The following is a 20,022-nucleotide window of genomic DNA, read 5'->3' on the forward strand; positions in this document are numbered from 1 at the left end:
AAAGAAACTCCAGCAACCACATGTGAACTCCCACAAGGACATTTATTTTGCACAGCCAGTACTCACCTAACTCCCTCTATTGGAACTATCCATTGAGGGAAAAAGTAGGATTAATATCCCTGTAACTCTTCAATAAATCATAAACACCTTAATCCTTGTCTTCTCCTTTGACAAGGTAAAGAACTAAAGGGAGAGAGAGGGATGTTGGATATATACTTAAAGGGACAATAGAATTTTTATTGTTTTAAAATATAGATAATCCCTTTATTACCCATTACCCAGTTTTGCACAACCAACACAGTTATATTAATATACTTTTTACCTCTGTGATTACCTTGTATCTAAGCATCTTCTAACAACCCCCTCATAACATGACTGTGACTATTTATTGTTTATTGACTTGCATTAGTACTGTGTTGTGCTAACTCTTTAATAACTTCTCGAGCGTGAACACATTGTTATCTATATGGCCCACATTAACTAGCAGTCTCCTGTTGTGAAATCAAATACAAAAGCATGTAATTAAGAGGCTGTCTATAGAGCCTTTGAAACATGCAGACATTTAGAGGTTTAAATGTTATAAAGTATATTAATCTAACAATGTTGGTTGTGCAAAGCTGGGGAATAGGTAGTAAAGGCATTATCTATCGTTTTAAACAATAACAATTTTTGTGTAGACTGTCCCTTTAAAGCTTTGTTGTGGTGTGTCTCTGCCGCCTCCTGGTGGCCAGAAAGTGAATTCCCACGAGTTAGAATTTTGTGGACTTTTACCACCAAGAAAAAAAAGGAATTTATCAGGTAAGCATAAATTTCTTTCTTTCCTAAGATATGGTGAGTCCACAACGTCATCAATTACTGTTGGGAATATCACTCCTGGCAAGCAGGAGGAGGCGAAGAGCACCACAGCAAAGCTGTTAAGTGTCACTCAACGACCCATTATCCCCAGTCATTCTCTTTGCCTCTGTCAATGGGGAATTCTATTCCAATCTATTTTAGACCTAGACAAGTTTCTCAGGGTACCATCCTTCAAGATGGAGACCATTCAGTCCATCCTACCCTTGGTTCAAGAGGGTCAGTTTATGACAACCATAGACCTGAAGGATGCGTATCTGTGTTCCCATTCACAGGGATCATCACAAGTACCTGAGATTCGCCTTTCTAGACAAACACTTTCAGTTTGTGGCTCTTCTGTTTGGCCTTGCCACAGCTCCCAGAATTTTCTCAAAGTTCCTGGGGGCTCTCTTGGCAGTGACCAGGGCTTGGGGAATTGCAGTGCCACCTTACCTGGATGACATATTGGTTCAGGCCCCATCTTTTCAACAAGCAAACTTTAATACAGATATCTTGTTGTCTTTTCTATGTTCCCATGGATGGAAAGTGAATCTGGAAAAGAGTTCCCTTGTTCCAGATACAAGGGTGGTTTCCTTAGGTACCATAATAGATTCCCTGTCTATGAAGAGGTAAGAAAATCCAAAATTCTCTCCTCTTGCCTCTCTCTTCAATCTACTGTTTGACCATCAGTGGCTCAATTTATAGGCTTAATTGGTCTGATGGTTGCTTTCATGGACATCATTGCCTTTGCTCAATTACATTTGACAGCACTACAGCTATGTATGCTCAGACAATGGAACGGGGATCACTCGGATCTGTCTCAGAGGATAGATCTAGATCAGTCGGCGAGAGATTCTCTCCCGTGGTGGTGTTCTCAGGAGCATCTATCTCAAGGCACATGCTTCCGGAGACCTTCCTGGGTCATTGTAACCACGGACGCCAGCCTGCTGGGCTGGGGAGCTGCCTGGGACTTGTTAAAGGCACAGGGCCTATGGACTCAGGAGGAGTCTGCTCTCCCCATAAATATCTTGAAGTTGAGAGCTATTTACAATCCTCTGATAGTGTGGCCTCAGTTTTCCTAAGCCTGGTTTATCAGGTTCCAGTCGGACAATATCACCTCAAAGACTTACCTCAACCACCAGGGAGGAACTCAGAGTTCCTTAGCCATGAAGGAGGTGGCTCGGATTATTCAGTGGGCGGAAACCCACAATTGTTGTCTATCTGTCATCCACATTCCAGGGGTGGACAACTGGGAAGCGGATTTTCTGAGCAGACAAACTTTTCATCCCGGGGAGTGGGCACTCCATCCGGAAGTGTTCTCCAGGTTAACCCTTAAATGGGGGATGCCGGAGTTGGATCTGATGGCATCTCGGCAGAATGCCAAGCTTCCAAGGTACGGTTCAAGGTCAAGAGATCCTCATGCCGCCCTAATAGATGCTCTGGCGGTACATTGGGTCTTCAGTCTAGCATACCTGTTTCCTCCGTTTGCGCTCCTTCCACTAGTCATTGGTCATATCAAACAGGAGAAAGCATCGGTAATTCTAATAGCTCTTGCATGGCCTCGCAGGACCTGGTATGCAGACGTATTGAGGATGTCATTTTTTCCGCCTTGGAGGCTACCTTTGAGGAAGGACTTTCTAATTCAGGGCCCTTTTCTTCATCCAAATCTTGTTTCTCTGAAACTGACTGCTTGGAGATTGAACGCTTAGTGTTGTCTAAGCGTGTTTTTTTCTGAGTCGGTCATTGAGACCATGATTCAGGCTCGCAAGTCTGTTACTAGAAAGATTTACGATAAGATATGGCGTAAATATCACGTATCGGTGTGAATCTAAGGGCTACTCTTAGAGTAGGGTCAGGATTCCTAGAATTTTGTCTTTTCTCCAGGATCAGATTTCTGCATTATCTGTGCCAGATGTTCAATCCTTTTGTCAGGCCCTGGTCAGAATCTGTAATGCTTAAATTGGTTTTACAGAACTCAGCTGCAGATACCAAGAAATAGTATGTTTGTATCACACTGTCTTGGATGAACACTATAGGTTTGAGAGTATTATCAGAAGACAGAGTGAAGATATGTATTTTGTAATAAGTATTGGAATACTTAAGTGAAGTCAGAGAAAGAAAGTTTTTTTTATTACTTCTCAAAAAGATCTCCCACAGTTTAGCTTCAGACAGAAATAAACACTTAATGAAGTATTGGTCCAAGAACTTAGATTAATGGTAAGCGTTAATAAATTAATTTACAGGATTAAATGACAATGTCTCAGTTGGTTATAAGTTTCACAAAAGAAAAGAAAGCAATACCTTATGAGTTGGAACCAAGATGCATAGGAGAAATTCAGATCGACTCAAAAGACTCCGGTTCTTGTTTAAAATTGAAAGTCGGAGGAGTTTTACTCACACTCGCAAAGATCCGTTTCAATTCCTACAGCGTGACGTCGGAGGCAGTCAGTAACGGACTCAAACAATCTGTGATAATTCTGAAAAGAAAATCTAATAGTTTATCTCAGGTAAGTCTGGAATAATAGAGAACCTTTTATTTACAGCATGAGGAGGTAGATATTCTGATATGAAGTGAAGTAGAGATAGCGAAGCCAGTGAAGAGAGTGGTTAAACATGGCAACAGAAAGTTACCAAACCATAGTTGTAAGTCCAGAGGCACAAGTTGTTACAAAGTTGCAAATCCTTACTGAAGTAACAAAGAAGTTGTAGTAATTCGATAACTAAATGAAAGCGTGAAGCATACAGAGACACAGATCTGGCTTTTCTTACGCGTTTCGGCTTGTGCCATATTTATAGACCTAGTAGCTTGTCAGTTAGGTAAACTTAAAAACCACATTAAAAAATTCCATTTGATAGTGCAAATTGGAAGAAAAACTCCTCCTACAATTTAAAAAAAAAAAAAAAAAAAAACCTGTGTCAAAACAAATTATAATACATTAAATGTTAATATACAGAGAAGGGAGAATCACTGATAAATATATCAATGTGATAACAGAGGAACAATATCACCCAAATTCAATAGAAAAATAGACATTTATAATTGTTTTTCAGAAAGTGTAACAATAATAAAGTCATGGTTAAGTATAGCATTTGTCTAATGGCATATCAAGACAGTTATATGACTTGTCAAGTTGTGACACATGGTTTACAAAAAGCAGATATACAAGTTTACTTCCACAAAAGGTGTATAAGCAAAGATATATGTTAGAATACCAAGTACATAATTTAATTTTAAATTCATCGCTCGATTAACAAGTAAAGGCTAATACAATGTGTGAAAAAATAAGTGTATTTAATTTATACAGTATACAATACACAAGAAACCCTTGTGGTTATTTATGATAGCTGCGGTCCAAATATGTAACAATTATGGTTGAAATAACATAAGTCGATATAGATATCCCAAAGAGTTGGTGTATAAAGGATTTAAGTAGATAAAAACCATTTGAAAGTAAATGTTTGTATGGATACAAGAACAGATCGGCATCAAGTCCAAGGATATAAAGTTTGAGTTATTTCCAATGATTGATAACATACTCTGAGTTGAAACCCAGAGGTATCTGGGTCTTGAGACAGGAGGTATTCTCTGTCACCACCTCTTTTAGGACGTCCTACCTTTTCAATTGCTCTCCACCTGAAATTGTCAACACACTTGTTGTGTATGTCCAAAAAGTGTATGGACAGAGCGGAGCAACGTTTGTATTTGTGATATACCCCAGATGCTCTTGTATATGTGTTCTTACACTCCTTGTGGTCATACCCACATATTGCAAATGGTGTTGAGTGTATTCAATGAGGTATATCACATATGCAGTTAAACAGTTAATACATCCATTAACTGTAAAGCATTGTCCCGTGACACATGAATAAAAGTCATTGCCTTACAATAAGGAATTCACATGATTTACACCTATTGCTGCCGCATCTAAAGGTGCCATGAGAGCTGAGCCAAGAACTGGAGGGGGTTATCGGTGGAAGTTGGCTAGAGATAAGTAGGTTCCCCAAAGTGAGATTTTTGGAAAAAGTACACCTACAGCCGATGTCCACCACTTTCTTAAAAGATTTATCTCCATACAATAAAGGGAAGTACTTTCTCTTGTTAAGTGTATCCAGTCCACGGATCATCCATTACTTGTGGGATATTCTCCTTCCCAACAGGAAGTTGCAAGAGGATCACCCACAGCAGAGCTGCTATATAGCTCCTCCCCTCACTGCCATATCCAGTCAACTCTCAACTAAGATGGAGGTCGTAAGAGGACTGTGGTGTTTTATACTTAGTTTATTTCTTCAATCAAAAGTTTGTTATTTTTAAATGGTACCAGAGTGTACTGTTTATCTCAGGCAGTATTTAGAAGAAGAATCTGTCTGTGTTTTCTATGATCTTAGCAGAAGTAACTAAGATCCTTTGCTGTTCTCACATATTCTGAGGAGTGAGGTAACTTCAGAGGGGGAATAGCGTGCAGGTTTTCCTGCAATAAGGTATGTGCTGTTAAAATATTTTTCTAGGGAATGGAATTTGCTAGAAAATGCTGCTGATACCGAAGTAATGTAAGTAAAGCCTTAAATGAAGTGATAGCGACTGGTATCAGGCTTATTAATAGAGATACATACTCTTATAAAAGTGTATTTTAAAACGTTTGCTGGCATGTTTAATCTTTTTTTACATATGTTTGGTGATAAAACTTATTGGGGCCTAGTTTTTTCCACTTGGCTGGCTTGAATTTTGCCTAGAAACAGTTCCCTGAGGCTTCCCACTGTTGTAATATGAGTGGGAGGGGCCTATTTTGGCGTTTTTTTGCACAGCAAAAATTAGACACAGACATCCAGCTTCTTCCTGCATGATCCAGGACTTCTCTGAAGGGCTCAAAAGGCTTCAAAAATCGTATTGAGGGAGGTAAAAAGCCACAGTAGAGCTGTGGCAGTTGTTGTGACTGTTTAAAAAACATTTTTGTCATTTGTTATTCCGTTTTTGGTATTAAGGGGTTAATCATCCATTTGCAAGTGGGTGCAATGCTCTGCTAACTTATTACATACACTGTAAAAATTTCGTTAGTGTAACTGCATTTTTTCACTGTTATTTCAAAATTTGGGAAAATTTGTGTTTCTTAAAGGCGCAGTAACGTTTTTTATATTGCTTGTAAACTTGTTTTAAAGTGTTTTCCAAGCTTGCTAGTCTCATTGCTAGTCTGTTTAAACATGTCTGACACAGAGGAACCTACTTGTTCATTATGTTTGAAAGCCATGATGGAGCCCCATAGGAGAATGTGTACTAAATGTATTGATTTCACCTTAAACAGTAAAGATCAGTCTTTATCTATAAAAGAATTATCACCAGAGGGTTCTGTCGAGGGGGAAGTTATGCCGACTAACTCTCCCCACGTGTCAGACCCTTCGCCTCCCGCTCCGGGGACGCACGCTAATATGGCGCCAATTACATCAGGGACGCCCATAGCGATTACCTTGCAGGACATGGCTGCAATCATGAATAATACCCTGTCAGAGGTATTATCTAGATTGTCTGAATTAAGAGGCAAGTGCGATAGCTCTGGGGTTAGGAGAGATACAGAGCGCGCAAATGCTGTTAGAGCCATGTCTGATACTGCGTCACAGTATGCAGAACATGAGGACGGAGAGCTTCAGTCTGTGGGTGACATCTCTGACTCGGGGAAACCTGATTCAGAGATTTCTAATTTTAAATTTAAGCTTGAGAACCTCTGTGTATTGCTTGGGGAGGTATTAGCTGCTCTGAATGACTGTAACACAGTTGCAATTCCTGAGAAATTGTGTAGGCTGGATAGATACTATGCGGTGCCGGTGTGTACTGACGTTTTTCCCTATACCTAAAAGGCTTACAGAAATTATTAGCAAGGAGTGGGATACACCCGGTGTGCCCTTTTCCCCACCTCCTATATTTAGAAAAATGTTTCCAATAGACGCCACTACACGGGACTTATGGCAGAGGTCCCTAAGGTGGAGGGAGCAGTTTCTACTTTAGCAAAGCGTACCACTATCCCGGTTGAGGACAGTTATGCTTTTTCAGACCCAATGGATAAAAAATTAGAGGGTTACCTTAAGAAAATGTTTATTCAACAAGGTTTTATTTTACAGCCCCTTGCATGCATTGCGCCTGTCACTGCTGCAGCGGCATTCTGGTTTGAGGCCCTGGAAGAGGTCATCCAGACAGCTCCGTTGAATGAAATTATTGACAAGCTTAGAACGCTTAAGCTAGCTAACTCATTTGTTTCTGATGCCATTGTTCATTTGACTAAACTAACGGCTAAGAATTCCGGATTCGCCATCCAGGGACGTAGGCGCTATGGCTTAAATCCTGGTCAGCTGACGTGACTTCAAAGTCTAAATTACTCAACATTCCTTTCAAGGGGCAGACCTTATTCGGGCCTGGCTTGAAGGAAATTATTGCTGACATTACTGGAGGCAAGGGTCATACCCTTCCTCAGGACAGGGCCAAATCAAAGGCCAAACAGTCTAATTTTCGTGCCTTTCGAAATTTCAAGGCAGGAGCAGCATCAACTTCCTCCGCTTCAAAACAAGAGGGAACTGTTGCTCATTCCAGACAAGCCTGGAAACCTAACCAGTCCTGGAACAAGGGCAAGCAGGCCAGAAAGCCTGCTGCTGCCCCCAAGACAGCATGAAGGAACGGCCCCCTATCCGGAAACAGATCTAGTGGGGGGCAGACTTTCTCTCTTCGCCCAGGCGTGGGCAAGAGATGTTCAGGATCCCTGGGCTTTGGAGATCATATCTCAGGGATATCTTCTGGACTTCAAAGCTTCTCCTCCACAAGGGAGATTTCATCTTTCAAGGTTATCAGCAAACCAGATAAAGAAAGAGGCATTCCTAAGCTGTGTGCAAGACCTCCTAGTAATGGGAGTGATCCATCCAGTTCCGCGGACGGAACAAGGACAGGGATTTTATTCAAATCTGTTTGTGGTTCCCAAGAAAGAGGGAACCTTCAGACCAATCTTGGATCTAAAGATCTTAAACAAATTCCTCAGAGTTCCATCATTCAAAATGGAAACTATTCGGACCATCCTACCCATGATCCAAGAGGGTCAGTACATGACCACAGTGGACCTAAAGGATGCCTACCTTCACATACCGATTCACAAAGATCATCATTGGTTCCTAAGGTTTGCCTTTCTAGACAGGCATTACCAATTTGTAGCTCTTCCCTTCGGGTTGGCCACTGCCCCGAGAATTTTTACAAAGGTTCTGGGCTCACTTCTGGCGGTTCTAAGACCGCGAGGCATAGCGGTGGCTCCGTATCTAGATGACATCCTGATACAGGCGTCAAGCTTTCAAATTGCCAAGTCTCATACAGAGATAGTTCTGGCATTTCTGAGGTCGCATGGGTGGAAAGTGAACGTGGAAAAGAGTTCTCTATCACCACTCACAAGAGTCTCCTTCCTAGGGACTCTTATAGATTCTGTAGAGATGAAAATTTACCTGACGGAGTCCAGGCTATCAAAACTTCTAAATGCTTGCCGTGTCCTTCATTCCATTCCACGCCCGTCAGTGGCTCAGTGCATGGAAGTAATCGGCTTAATAGTAGCGGCAATGGACATAGTGCCATTTGCGCGCCTGCATCTCAGACCGCTGCATTATGCATGCTAAGTCAGTGGAATGGGGATTACTCAGATTTGTCCCCTCTACTAAATCTGGATCAAGAGACCAGAGATTCTCTTCTCTGGTGGCTTTCTCGGGTCCATCTGTCCAAGGGTACCTTTCGCAGGCCAGATTGGACGATTGTAACAACAGATGCCAGCCTTCTAGGTTGGGGCGCAGTCTGGAACTCCCTGAAGGCTCAGGGATCGTGGACTCAGGAGGAGAAACTCCTCCCAATAAATATTCTGGAGTTAAGAGCAATATTCAAGGCTCTTCTAGCTTGGCCTCAGTTAGCAACACTGAGGTTCATCAGATTTCAGTCGGACAACATCACGACTGTGGCTTACATCAACCATCAAGGGGGAACCAGGAGTTCCCTAGCAATGTCAGAAGTCTCAAAGATAATTCGCTGGGCAGAGTCTCACTCTTGCCACCTGTCAGCGATCCACATCCCAGGCGTAGAGAACTGGGAGGCGGATTTTCTAAGTCGTCAGACTTTTCATCCGGGGGAGTGGGAACTCCATCCGGAGGTGTTTGCTCAACTGGTCCATCGTTGGGGCAAACCAGAACTGGATCTCATGGCGTCTCGCCAGAACGCCAAGCTTCCTTGTTACGGATCCAGGTCCAGGGACCCGGGAGCAACGCTGATAGATGCTCTAGCAGCTCCTTGGTTCTTCAACCTGGCCTATGTGTTTCCACCGTTTCCTCTGCTCCCTCGACTGATTGCCAAAATCAAACAGGAGAGAGCATCGGTGATTCTGATAGCGCCTGCGTGGCCACGCAGGACCTGGTATGCAGACCTAGTGGACATGTCATCTCTTCCATCATGGACTCTGCCTCTGAGGCAGGACCTTCTAATACAAGGTCCTTTCAATCATCCAAATCTAATTTCTCTGAGACTGACTGCATGGAGATTGAACGCTTGATTCTATCAAGGCGTGGCTTCTCCGAGTCAGTCATTGATACCTTAATACAGGCTCGGAAGCCTGTCACCAGGAAAATCTACCATAAGATATGGCGTAAATATCTTTATTGGTGTGAATCCAAGAGTTATTCATGGAGTAAGGTTAGGATTCCTAGGATATTGTCCTTTCTCCAAGAGGGTTTGGACAAAGGCTTATCAGCTAGTTCTTTAAAAGGACAGATCTCTGCTCTATATATTCTTTTGCACAAGCGTCTGGCAGAAGTTCCAGACGTCCAGGCATTTTGTCAGGCTTTGGTTAGGATTAAGCCTGTGTTTTAAAACTGTTGCTCCCCCGTGGAGCTTAAACTTGGTTCTTAAAGTTCTTCAGGGAGTTCCGTTTGAACCCCTTCATTCCATTGATATTAAACTTTTATCTTGGAAAGTTCTGTTTTTGATGGCTATTTCCTCGGCACGAAGAGTTTCTGAGTTATCTGCCTTACATTGTGATTCTCCTTATCTGATTTTTCATTCAGACAAGGTAGTTCTGCGTACCAAACCTGGGTTTTTACCTAAGGTGGTTTCTAACAGGAATATCAAGCAAGAGATTGTTGTTCCATCATTGTGTCCTAATCCTTCTTCAAAGAAGGAACGTCTTTTGCATAATCTGGACGTAGTCCGTGCTTTGAAGTTTTACTTACAGGCTACTAAAGATTTTCGTCAAACATCTGCCCTGTTTGTCGTTTACTCTGGACAGAGGAGAGGTCAAAAAGCTTCGGCAACCTCTCTCTCCTTTTGGCTTCGGAGCATAATACGCTTAGCCTATGAGACTGCTGGACAGCAGCCCCCTGAAAGGATTACAGCTCATTCTACTAGAGCTGTGGCTTCCACTTGGGCCTTTAAAAATGAGGCCTCTGTTGAACAGATTTGCAAGGCTGCGACTTGGTCTTCGCTTCACACCTTTTCAAAATTTTACAAATTTGACACTTTTGCTTCTTCGGAGGCTGTTTTTTTTTAAACACATGACTAGAATGTGCACTCTTAGGCCTAGATTTGGAGTTCGGCGGTAAAAGGGCTGCTAACGCTCCGCAGGCTTTTTTCTGGCCGCACCATAAATTTAACTCTGGTATCGAGAGTTCAAACAAATGCTGCGTTAGGCTCCAAAAAAGGAGCGTAGAGCATTTTTACCGCAAATGCAACTCTCGATACCAGAGTTGCTTACGGACGCGGCCGGCCTCAAAAACGTGCTCGTGCACGATTCCCCCATAGGAAACAATGGGGCTGTTTGAGCTGAAAAAAAACCTAACACCTGCAAAAAAGCAGCGTTCAGCTCCTAACGCAGCCCCATTGTTTCCTATGGGGAAACACTTCCTACGTCTGCACCTAACACTCTAACATGTACCCCGAGTCTAAACACCCCTAGCCTTACACTTATTAACCCCTAATCTGCCGCCCCCGCTATCGCTGACCCCTGCATATTTTTTTAAACCCCTAATCTGCCGCTCCGTAAACCGCCGCAACCTACGTTATCCCTATGTACCCCTAATCTGCTACCCCTAACATCGCCGACCCCTATATTATATTTATTAACCCCTAATCTGCCCCCCTCAACGTCGCCGACACCTGCCTACACTTATTAACCCCTAATCTGCCGAGCGGACCTGAGCGCTACTATAATAAAGTTATTAACCCCTAATCCGCCTCACTAACCCTATCATAAATAGTATTAACCCCTAATCTGCCCTCCCTAACATCGCCGACACCTAACTTCAATTATTAACCCCTAATCTGACGACCGGAGCTCACCGCTATTCTAATAAATGTATTAACCCCTAAAGCTAAGTCTAACCCTAACACTAACACCCCCCTAAGTTAAATATAATTTTTATCTAACGAAATAAATTAACTCTTATTAAATAAATGATTCCTATTTAAAGCTAAATACTTACCTGTAAAATAAATCCTAATATAGCTACAATATAAATTATAATTATATTATAGCTATTTTAGGATTAATATTTATTTTACAGGTAACTTTGTAATTATTTTAACCAGGTACAATAGCTATTAAATAGTTAAGAACTATTTAATAGTTACCTAGTTAAAATAATAACAAATTTACCTGTAAAATAAATCCTAACCTAAGTTATAATTAAACCTAACACTACCCTATCAATAAAATAATTAAATAAACTACCTACAATTACCTACAATTAACCTAACACTACACTATCAATAAATTAATTAAATACAATTCCTACAAAGAAATACAATTAAATAAACTAGCTAAAGTACAAAAAATAAAAAAGATCTAAGTTACAGAAAATAAAAAAATATTTACATACATAATAAAAATATTACAGCAATTTTAAACTAATTACACCTACTCTAAGCCCCCTAATAAAATAACAAAGCCCCCCAAAATAAAAAATTCCCTACCCTATTCTAAATTAAAAAAGTTACAAGCTCTTTTACCTTACCAGCCCTGAACAGGGCCCTTTGCGGGGCATGCCCCAAGAATTTCAGCTCTTTTGCCTGTAAAAAAAACACATACAATACCCCCCCCCAACATTACAACCCACCACCCACATACCCCTAATCTAACCCAAACCCCCCTTAAATAAACCTAACACTAAGCCCCTGAAGATCTTCCTACCTTGTCTTCACCATACCAGGTTCACCGATCCGTCCTGAAGAGCTCCTCCGATGTCCTGATCCAAGCCCAAGCGGGGGCTGAAGAGGTCCATGATCCGGTCAAAGTCTTCATCCAAGCGGGGCAGAAGAGGATCTTCCATCCGATTGAAGTCATCATCCAGGCGGCATCTTCGATCTTCTTCCATCCGGAGCGAAGCGGCAGGATCCTGAAGACATCCAGCGCGGAACATCCATCCGGACCGACGACTGAACGACGAATGACTGTTCCTTTAAGGGACGTCATCCAAGATGGCGTCCCTCGAATTCTGATTGGCTGATAGGATTCTATCAGCCAATCGGAATTAAGGTAGGAATTTTCTGATTGGCTGATGGAATCAGCCAATCAGAATCAAGTTCAATCCGATTGGCCGATCCAATCAGCCAATCAGATTGAGCTCGCATTCTATTGGCTGATCGGAACAGCCAATAGAATGCGAGCTCAATCTGATTGGCTGATTGGATCAGCCAATCGGATTGAACTTGATTCTGATTGGCTGATTCCATCAGCCAATCAGAAAATTCCTACCTTAATTCCGATTGGCTGATAGAATCCTATCAGCCAATCGGAATTCGAGGGACGCCATCTTGGATGACGTCCCTTAAAGGAACAGTCATTCGTCGTTCAGTCGTCGGTCCGGATGGATGTTCCGCGCTGGATGTCTTCAGGATCCTGCCGCTTCGCTCCGGATGGAAGAAGATCGAAGATGCCGCCTGGATGATGACTTCAATCGGATGGAAGATCCTCTTCTGCCCCGCTTGGATGAAGACTTTGACCGGATCATGGACCTCTTCAGCCCCCGCTTGGGCTTGGATCAGGACATCGGAGGAGCTCTTCAGGACGGATCGGTGAACCTGGTATGGTGAAGACAAGGTAGGAAGATCTTCAGGGGCTTAGTGTTAGGTTTATTTAAGGGGGGTTTGGGTTAGATTAGGGGTATGTGGGTGGTGGGTTGTAATGTTGGGGGGGGGGTATTGTATGTGTTTTTTTTACAGGCAAAAGAGCTGAAATTCTTGGGGCATGCCCCGCAAAGGGCCCTGTTCAGGGCTGGTAAGGTAAAAGAGCTTGTAACTTTTTTAATTTAGAATAGGGTAGGGAATTTTTTATTTTGGGGGGCTTTGTTATTTTATTAGGGGGATTAGAGTAGGTGTAATTAGTTTAAAATTGTTGTAATATTTTTATTATGTTTGTAAATATTTTTTTATTTTCTGTAACTTAGATCTTTTTTATTTTTTGTACTTTAGCTAGTTTATTTAATTGTATTTCTTTGTAGGAATTGTATTTAATTAATTTATTGATAGTGTAGTGTTAGGTTAATTGTAGGTAATTGTAGGTAGTTTATTTAATTATTTTATTGATAGGGTAGTGTTAGGTTTAATTATAACTTAGGTTAGGATTTATTTTACAGGTAAATTTGTTATTATTTTAACTAGGTAACTATTAAATAGTTCTTAACTATTTAATAGCTATTGTACCTGGTTAAAATAATTACAAAGTTACCTGTAAAATAAATATTAATCCTAAAATAGCTATAATATAATTATAATTTATATTGTAGCTATATTAGGATTTATTTTACAGGTAAGTATTTAGCTTTAAATAGGAATCATTTATTTAATAAGAGTTAATTTATTTCGTTAGATAAAAATTATATTTAACTTAGGGGGGTGTTAGTGTTAGGGTTAGACTTAGCTTTAGGGGTTAATACATTTATTAGAATAGCGGTGAGCTCCGGTCGTCAGATTAGGGGTTAATAATTGAAGTTAGGTGTCGGCGATGTTAGGGAGGGCAGATTAGGGGTTAATACTATTTATGATAGGGTTAGTGAGGCGGGTTAGGGGTTCATAACTTTATTATAGTAGCGCTCAGGTCCGCTCGGCAGATTAGGGGTTAATAAGTGTAGGCAGGTGTCGGCGACGTTGAGGGGGGCAGATTAGGGGTTAATAAATATAATATAGGGGTCGGCGATGTTAGGGGTAGCAGATTAGGGGTACATAGGGATAACGTAGGTGGCGGCGATTTGCGGTCGGAAGATTAGGGGTTAATTATTTTAAGTAGCTTGCGGCGACGTTGTGGGGGGCAAGTTAGGGGTTAAGAAATATAATATAGGGGTCGGCGGGGTTAGGGGCAGCAGATTAGGGGTACATAAGTATAACGTAGGTGGCGGTCGGCAGATTAGGGGTTAAAAATTTAAATAGAGTGGCGGCGATGTGGGGGGACCTCGGTTTAGGGGTACATAGGTAGTTTATGGGTGTTAGTGTACTTTAGGGTACAGTAGTTAAGAGCTTTATGAACCGGCGTTAGCCAGAAAGCTCTTAACTCCTGCTATTTTCAGGCGGCTGGAATTTTGTCGTTAGAGCTCTAACGCTCACTTCAGAAACGACTCTAAATACCAGCGGGCGGCCAAAACCAGCGTTAGGAGCCTCTAATGCTGGTTTTGACGGCTACCGCCGAACTCCAAATCTAGGCCTTAGCATGTAGAATAGAGTTACCGGATATAGGTTTGTGATTATTGCAACTAGTAATCTTGTTGGTAAGTACTGACCCTGTTAGAGTAAGGTCCAAAAAATTGGTACTAAGCTGATGCCATTCATAGGTAAACCTAACTCCAAAATCACTCTTGTTGAGTAGGTCCACAAAGTCCTTTGCATCTTCCATTGAAGACCTGCGAACAAAAATGAGGTCATCAATGAATCTGCGAAAACAGCGAATATTATCCTGATGAGGGTTACTATACGCAAAGACAAAGGAATGCTCAATCCAGCTCATGAAAATATTTGCATATGAATGCGCAAAATTTGCGTCCATGGCCGTTCCCCGTCTCTGTAGATAGTAATCCCCCTCAAAGAAAAATTATGATTGAGAAGAAAATTTGTGACTCTCAATATATATTGGATCTCTTGGAAGCTCAACCCACTATACATCTCTAAGCAATCTTGAAGAGCATGCAACCCTTTTTCATGTGGGATGCTTGAATATAGGGATATAACATCCACTGTCAACCAACTACATTGTTCATCCCAGGTCACATGCTCCAAGAGGATCAGAATGTGTGTAGTGTCACGTATGTAAGAGGGCATATTGATAACAAATTTCTGCAATATGTTGTCCAACCATTCAGACAAAGGCTCTAATAAAGAGCCAATGCCGAAATGATAGGTCTGCCTTTAACATTTTCAAGGCTTTTATGGGTCTTTGGCAGGTGATGGAATAAATAGTGTGCAGTATCTAAATCGATGTGACCAAAGTGAACTCTATCATCGACCAAGGACCGCAATTCTATCTGAAACAGCCTGAGTGGATTGTAATGCAGAATAATATGTGTATCATATGACAGCCATCAACCAATCACACATGCTCAAAATGAGCTGGTGCCTCAGAAAGTGTATATATATATATATATATATATATATATATACACAAAACACGGAAGGGAACTGCACTCTCATATTTATAAAAAAACTGTGAAAAATGTGATAAAAGGACATTTGGAAAAGTTTTTTTAACAGCTTGATCGATATAGATCGTTAAATTAGGGCTGCATGATGTTAGGAGGGCCTTTTTTTAATAGCAGCCCTTAAAGGGACAGTCTCGTCAAAATTAAACTTTCATAATTTAGATGTGGCATGCCATTTTATACAACTTTTAAATGTACTTTTATCATCACATTTGCTTTGTTCTTTTGGTATTATTTGTTGAAAGCTAAGCTAGGTAGAGTCATGCTAATTTCTAAATCTTTAAAGGCCGTTTGTTATCTCAGTGCATTTGGAGAGTTTTTCACAGCTATACAGCGCTAGTTCATGTTTGCCATATTGATAACATTGTGCTCAGTCTCATGGTTTTACCTATGAGTCAGCACTGATTGGTTAAAATGCAAGTCTGTCAAAAGAACTGAAATAAGGTGGCCGTCTGCAGAGGCTTAGATACAAGGTAAAAAGTGTATTAATATAACCATGTTGGTTGTGCAAAACTGGGGAATGGGTAATAAAAGGATTATCTATCTTTGTTAACAATACAAATTCTGGAGTAGACTATCCCATTAAAGGGACAGTATACACTCATTGTCATATAACTGCATGTAATAGACACTACTATAAAGAATAATATGCACAGATACTGATCTAAAAATCCAGTATAAAACTGTTTAAACATTTATTTAGAAGCTCCCAGTTTAACACTGTTAAAAAGGTTAGCTGGAACACCCACTGAAAATTGAAATTGCACACACTCCCCCTCCCCCTTCCACTGCATATGAAGACTCTTTACACACACAGGAACAAGCTGGAGTAGGTATACATCTGTATTCTCCAAACCTTTGGGGCTTGGTTAGGAGTCTGTAAATCAGCTCAATGTTATTTAAACATAAGCAAAACTATACATTTAAAAAATAATAATAATAAGAAAAAAAAACTGTATAGGCTATATAAATGGATCATATACAAAACATTTATGCATAAAATCTAGTGTATAATGTCCCTTTTAAGTCACAGGTATTTATGGTTTACATATGCTTTGCTCTCTGTGTGCTAAATCAGTCAATGCTTTGTGTTTAGAATGCTTCCCAAACTATAATTGTATGTGTCAAATAAAATGAAGACAACAGCTATAGTTCTTGTTGATCTTGTATTCTGTTTTTTATTACAAAGTACTCATACTAACTGCCGTTAGTATGTTTCTTTAATATACTTTAGGAATGATGGAACACCTATTAACCCTGCTTTTGTTTTATAAACTTACTCATGGAAATGTTGATAAATTTAAATTACATAAAAAAACAAAACAACAAATACAAAAGCTGCCTTACCTAAAATAATTTCTGCAGATATTAATGGACAATTTATATTTATTTGTCCAATGTTAAAAGCTTGTTTTTTTTTTTTTTTTTTAGTGCTCAGGAAACTGACTGTTCATGGTTTCTTGGAACCTCATCAAAATGATGGAGTTATGGTAAGAGAAGTTTTGATATCATCTCTGGTTTTCTTAAGTACTTTTGATTTATGTACAGCATTTTTAAACATAAGTTTCAGTAAAGTATTATTCTTAATCAGTTCAATTATTTGATGTCTTCTTCCCTAACTTTATTTCCTGTGGCACTATTTGCATAAATAGTAACACAAGTTGATGTAAAAACTTCCTGAAGTCAGAATTCTCCTGTGGTCTTTTGTTGACCTTTCATCTTCAATTGAGAGTGTCTATAGCAGGGTTCTTCAAACCACGGGTCGGGACCCATTACTGGGTCGCATTACCAAGTTTACTGGGTCATGATTTGTGTGTATTATATGAGTGTGTTTGGTGTGCGTGTGTTGTATGAGAGAGTGTGTGGTGTGTGTGTGTTGTATGAGAGGGTGTGTGGTGTGTGTGTGTTGTATGAGAGGGTGTGTGTGTGTTGTATGAGAGGGTGTGTGGTATGAGAGGGTGTATGGTGTGTGTTGTATGTGAGGGTGTGTGTGGTGTGTGTGTTGTATGAGAGGTTGTGTGGTGTGTGTGTGTTGTATGAGATGGTGTGTGTGTTGTATGAGATGGTGTGTGGTGTGTGTGTGTTGTATGAGATGGTGTGTGGTGTGTGTGTTGTATGAGAGGGTGTGTGTGTGTGTGTTGTATGAGTGTGTGTATGAGAGGGTGTGTGTGTGTGTGTGTTGTATGAGAGGGTGTGTGGTGTGTGTGTTGTATGAGAGGGTGTGTGGTGTGTGTGTTGTATGAGAGGGTGTGTGTGTTGTATGAGAGGGTGTGTGGTGTGTGTGTGTTGTATGTGAGGGTGTGTGGTGTGTGTGTGTTGTATGAGAGGGTGTGTGTTGTATGAGAGGGTGCGTGGTGTGTGTGCTGTATGAGAGGGTGTGTGGTGCGTGGTGTGTGTGTGTTGTATGAGAGGGTGTGTGGTGTGTGTGTGTTGTATGAGAGGGTGTGTGGTGTGTGTGTGTTGTATGAGAGGGTGTGTGGTGTGTGTGTGTTGTATGAGAGGGTGTATGGCGTGTGTGTTGTATGAGAGGGTGTGTGGTGCGTGTGTGTTGTATGAGAGGGTGTGTGGTGTGTGTGTGTGTGTGTTGTATGAGAGGGTGTGTGTGTGTTGTATTAGAGGGTGTGTTGTATGAGAGGGTGTGTGGTGTGTGTGTGTTGTATGAGAGGGTGTGTGTGTGTTGTATGAGAGGGTGTGTGGTGTGTGTGTTTTGTATGAGAGGGTGTGTGGTGTGTGTGTGTGTTGTATGAGAGGGTGTGTGGTGTGTGTGTGTGTTGTATGAGAGGGTGTGTGGTGTGTATGTGTGTGTTGTATGAGAGGGTGTGTGTGTTGTATGAGAGGGTGTGTGGTGTGTGTGTTGTATGAGAGGGTGTATGGTGTGTGTGTGTTGCATGAGAGGGTGTGTGGTGTGTGTGTGTTGTATGAGAGGGTGTGTGGAGTGTGTGTGTGTGTTGTATGAGAGGATGTGTGGTGTGTGTGTTGTATGAGAGGATGTGTGGTGTGTGTGTTGTATGAGAGGATGTGTGGTGTGTGTGTGTTGTATGAGAGGGTGTGTGGTGTGTGTGTGTGTTGTATGAGAGGGTGTGTGGTGTGTGTGTGTGTTGTATGAGAGGGTGTGTGGTGTGTGTGTGTGTGTTGTATTGAGAGGGTGTGTGGTGTGTGTTGTATGAGAGGGTGTGTGGAGTGTGTGTGTTGTATGAGAGGGTGTGTGGTGTGTGTGTGTGTTGTATGAGAGGGTGTGTGTGTGTGTTGTATGAGAGGGTGTGTGGTGTGTGTGTGTGTTGTATGAGAGGGTGTGTGTTGTGTTTGTGTGTTGTATGAGAGGGTGTGTGTGTGTTGTATGAGAGGGTGTGTGGTGCGTGTGTGTTGTATGAGAGGGTGGTGCGTGTGTGTTGTATGAGAGGGTGTAGGGTGTGTGTGTTGTATGAGAGGGTGTGTGGTGTGTGTGTGTTGTATGAGAGGGTGTGTGTGTGTGTGTGTGTGTTGTATGAGAGGGTGTGTGTTGTGTTTGTGTGTTGTATGAGAGGGTGTGTGTGTGTTGTATGAGAGGGTGTGTGGTGCGTGTGTGTTGTATGAGAGGGTGTTGGGGGGGGGTTGTATGAGAGTGTGGTGCGTGTGTGTTGTATGAGAGGGTGTAGGGTGTGTGTGTTGTATGAGAGGGTGTGTTGTGTGTGTTGTATTAGAGGGTGTGTGTGTGTGTTGTGTGAGAGGGTGTATGTGTGTGTTGTATGAGAGGGTGTGTGGTGTGTGTTGTGTGAGAGGGTGTGTGTGTGTGTTGTGTGAGAGGGTGTGTGTGTGTGTTGTGTGAGAGGGTGTGTGTGTGTGTTGTGTGAGAGGGTGTGTGTGTGTGTGTTGTGTGAGAGGGTGTGTGTGTGTGTTGTGTGAGAGGGTGTGTGTGTGTGTTGTGTGAGAGGGTGTGTGTGTGTGTTGTATGAGAGGGTGTGTGGTGTGTGTTGTGTGAGAGGGTGTGTGTGTGTGTTGTGTGAGAGGGTGTGTGTGTGTGTTGTGTGAGAGGGTGTGTGTGTGTGTTGTGTGAGAGGGTGTGTGTGTGTGTTGTATGAGAGGGTGTGTGTTGTGTGAGAGGGTGAGGGTGTGTGGTGTGTGTTGTGTGAGAGGGTGTGTGGTGTGTGTTGTGTGAGAGGGTGTGTGGTGTGTGTTGTGTGAGAGGGTGTGTGTGTGTGTTGTGTGAGAGGGTGTGTGTGTGTGTTGTGTGAGAGGGTGTGTGTGTGTGTTGTGTGAGAGGGTGTGTGTGTGTGTGTGTGTGTTGTGTGAGAGGGTGTGTGGTGTGTGTGTGTGTGTTGTGTGAGAGGGTGTGTGGTGTGTGTGTGTGTGTTGTGTGAGAGGGTGTGTGGTGTGTGGTCTGTGTGTGTTTTACAAAAGTGTATGTGTGTTGTATGAGAGGGTGTGGGTGTGTTGTGTGAGAGGGTGTGTGTGTTGTGTGAGAGGGTGTGTGTGTGTGTGTGTGTGTGTGTGTAGCATGAGAGGGTGTGTGGTCTGTGTGTGTTTTACAAAAGTGTTGTG

At 41.8% G+C, this 20,022-nt stretch overlaps 1 protein-coding gene across 1 annotated transcript in view; it reads left to right on the top strand.

The window, feature by feature from the left end:
- IPO11 (importin 11) overlaps positions 1–20,022 on the top strand; it is a 950,863-nt gene that overhangs the window by 270,225 nt on the left and 660,616 nt on the right. The window contains exon 7 of the mRNA XM_053701321.1: positions 16,936–16,994. Within this exon, the coding sequence (XP_053557296.1) occupies positions 16,936–16,994 (59 nt within the window). The remainder of the gene's footprint in view (positions 1–16,935; positions 16,995–20,022) is intronic.

This window comes from Bombina bombina, chromosome 2 (assembly GCF_027579735.1).
Source record: "Bombina bombina isolate aBomBom1 chromosome 2, aBomBom1.pri, whole genome shotgun sequence".
NCBI classification, from domain to species: Eukaryota; Metazoa; Chordata; class Amphibia; order Anura; family Bombinatoridae; genus Bombina; species Bombina bombina.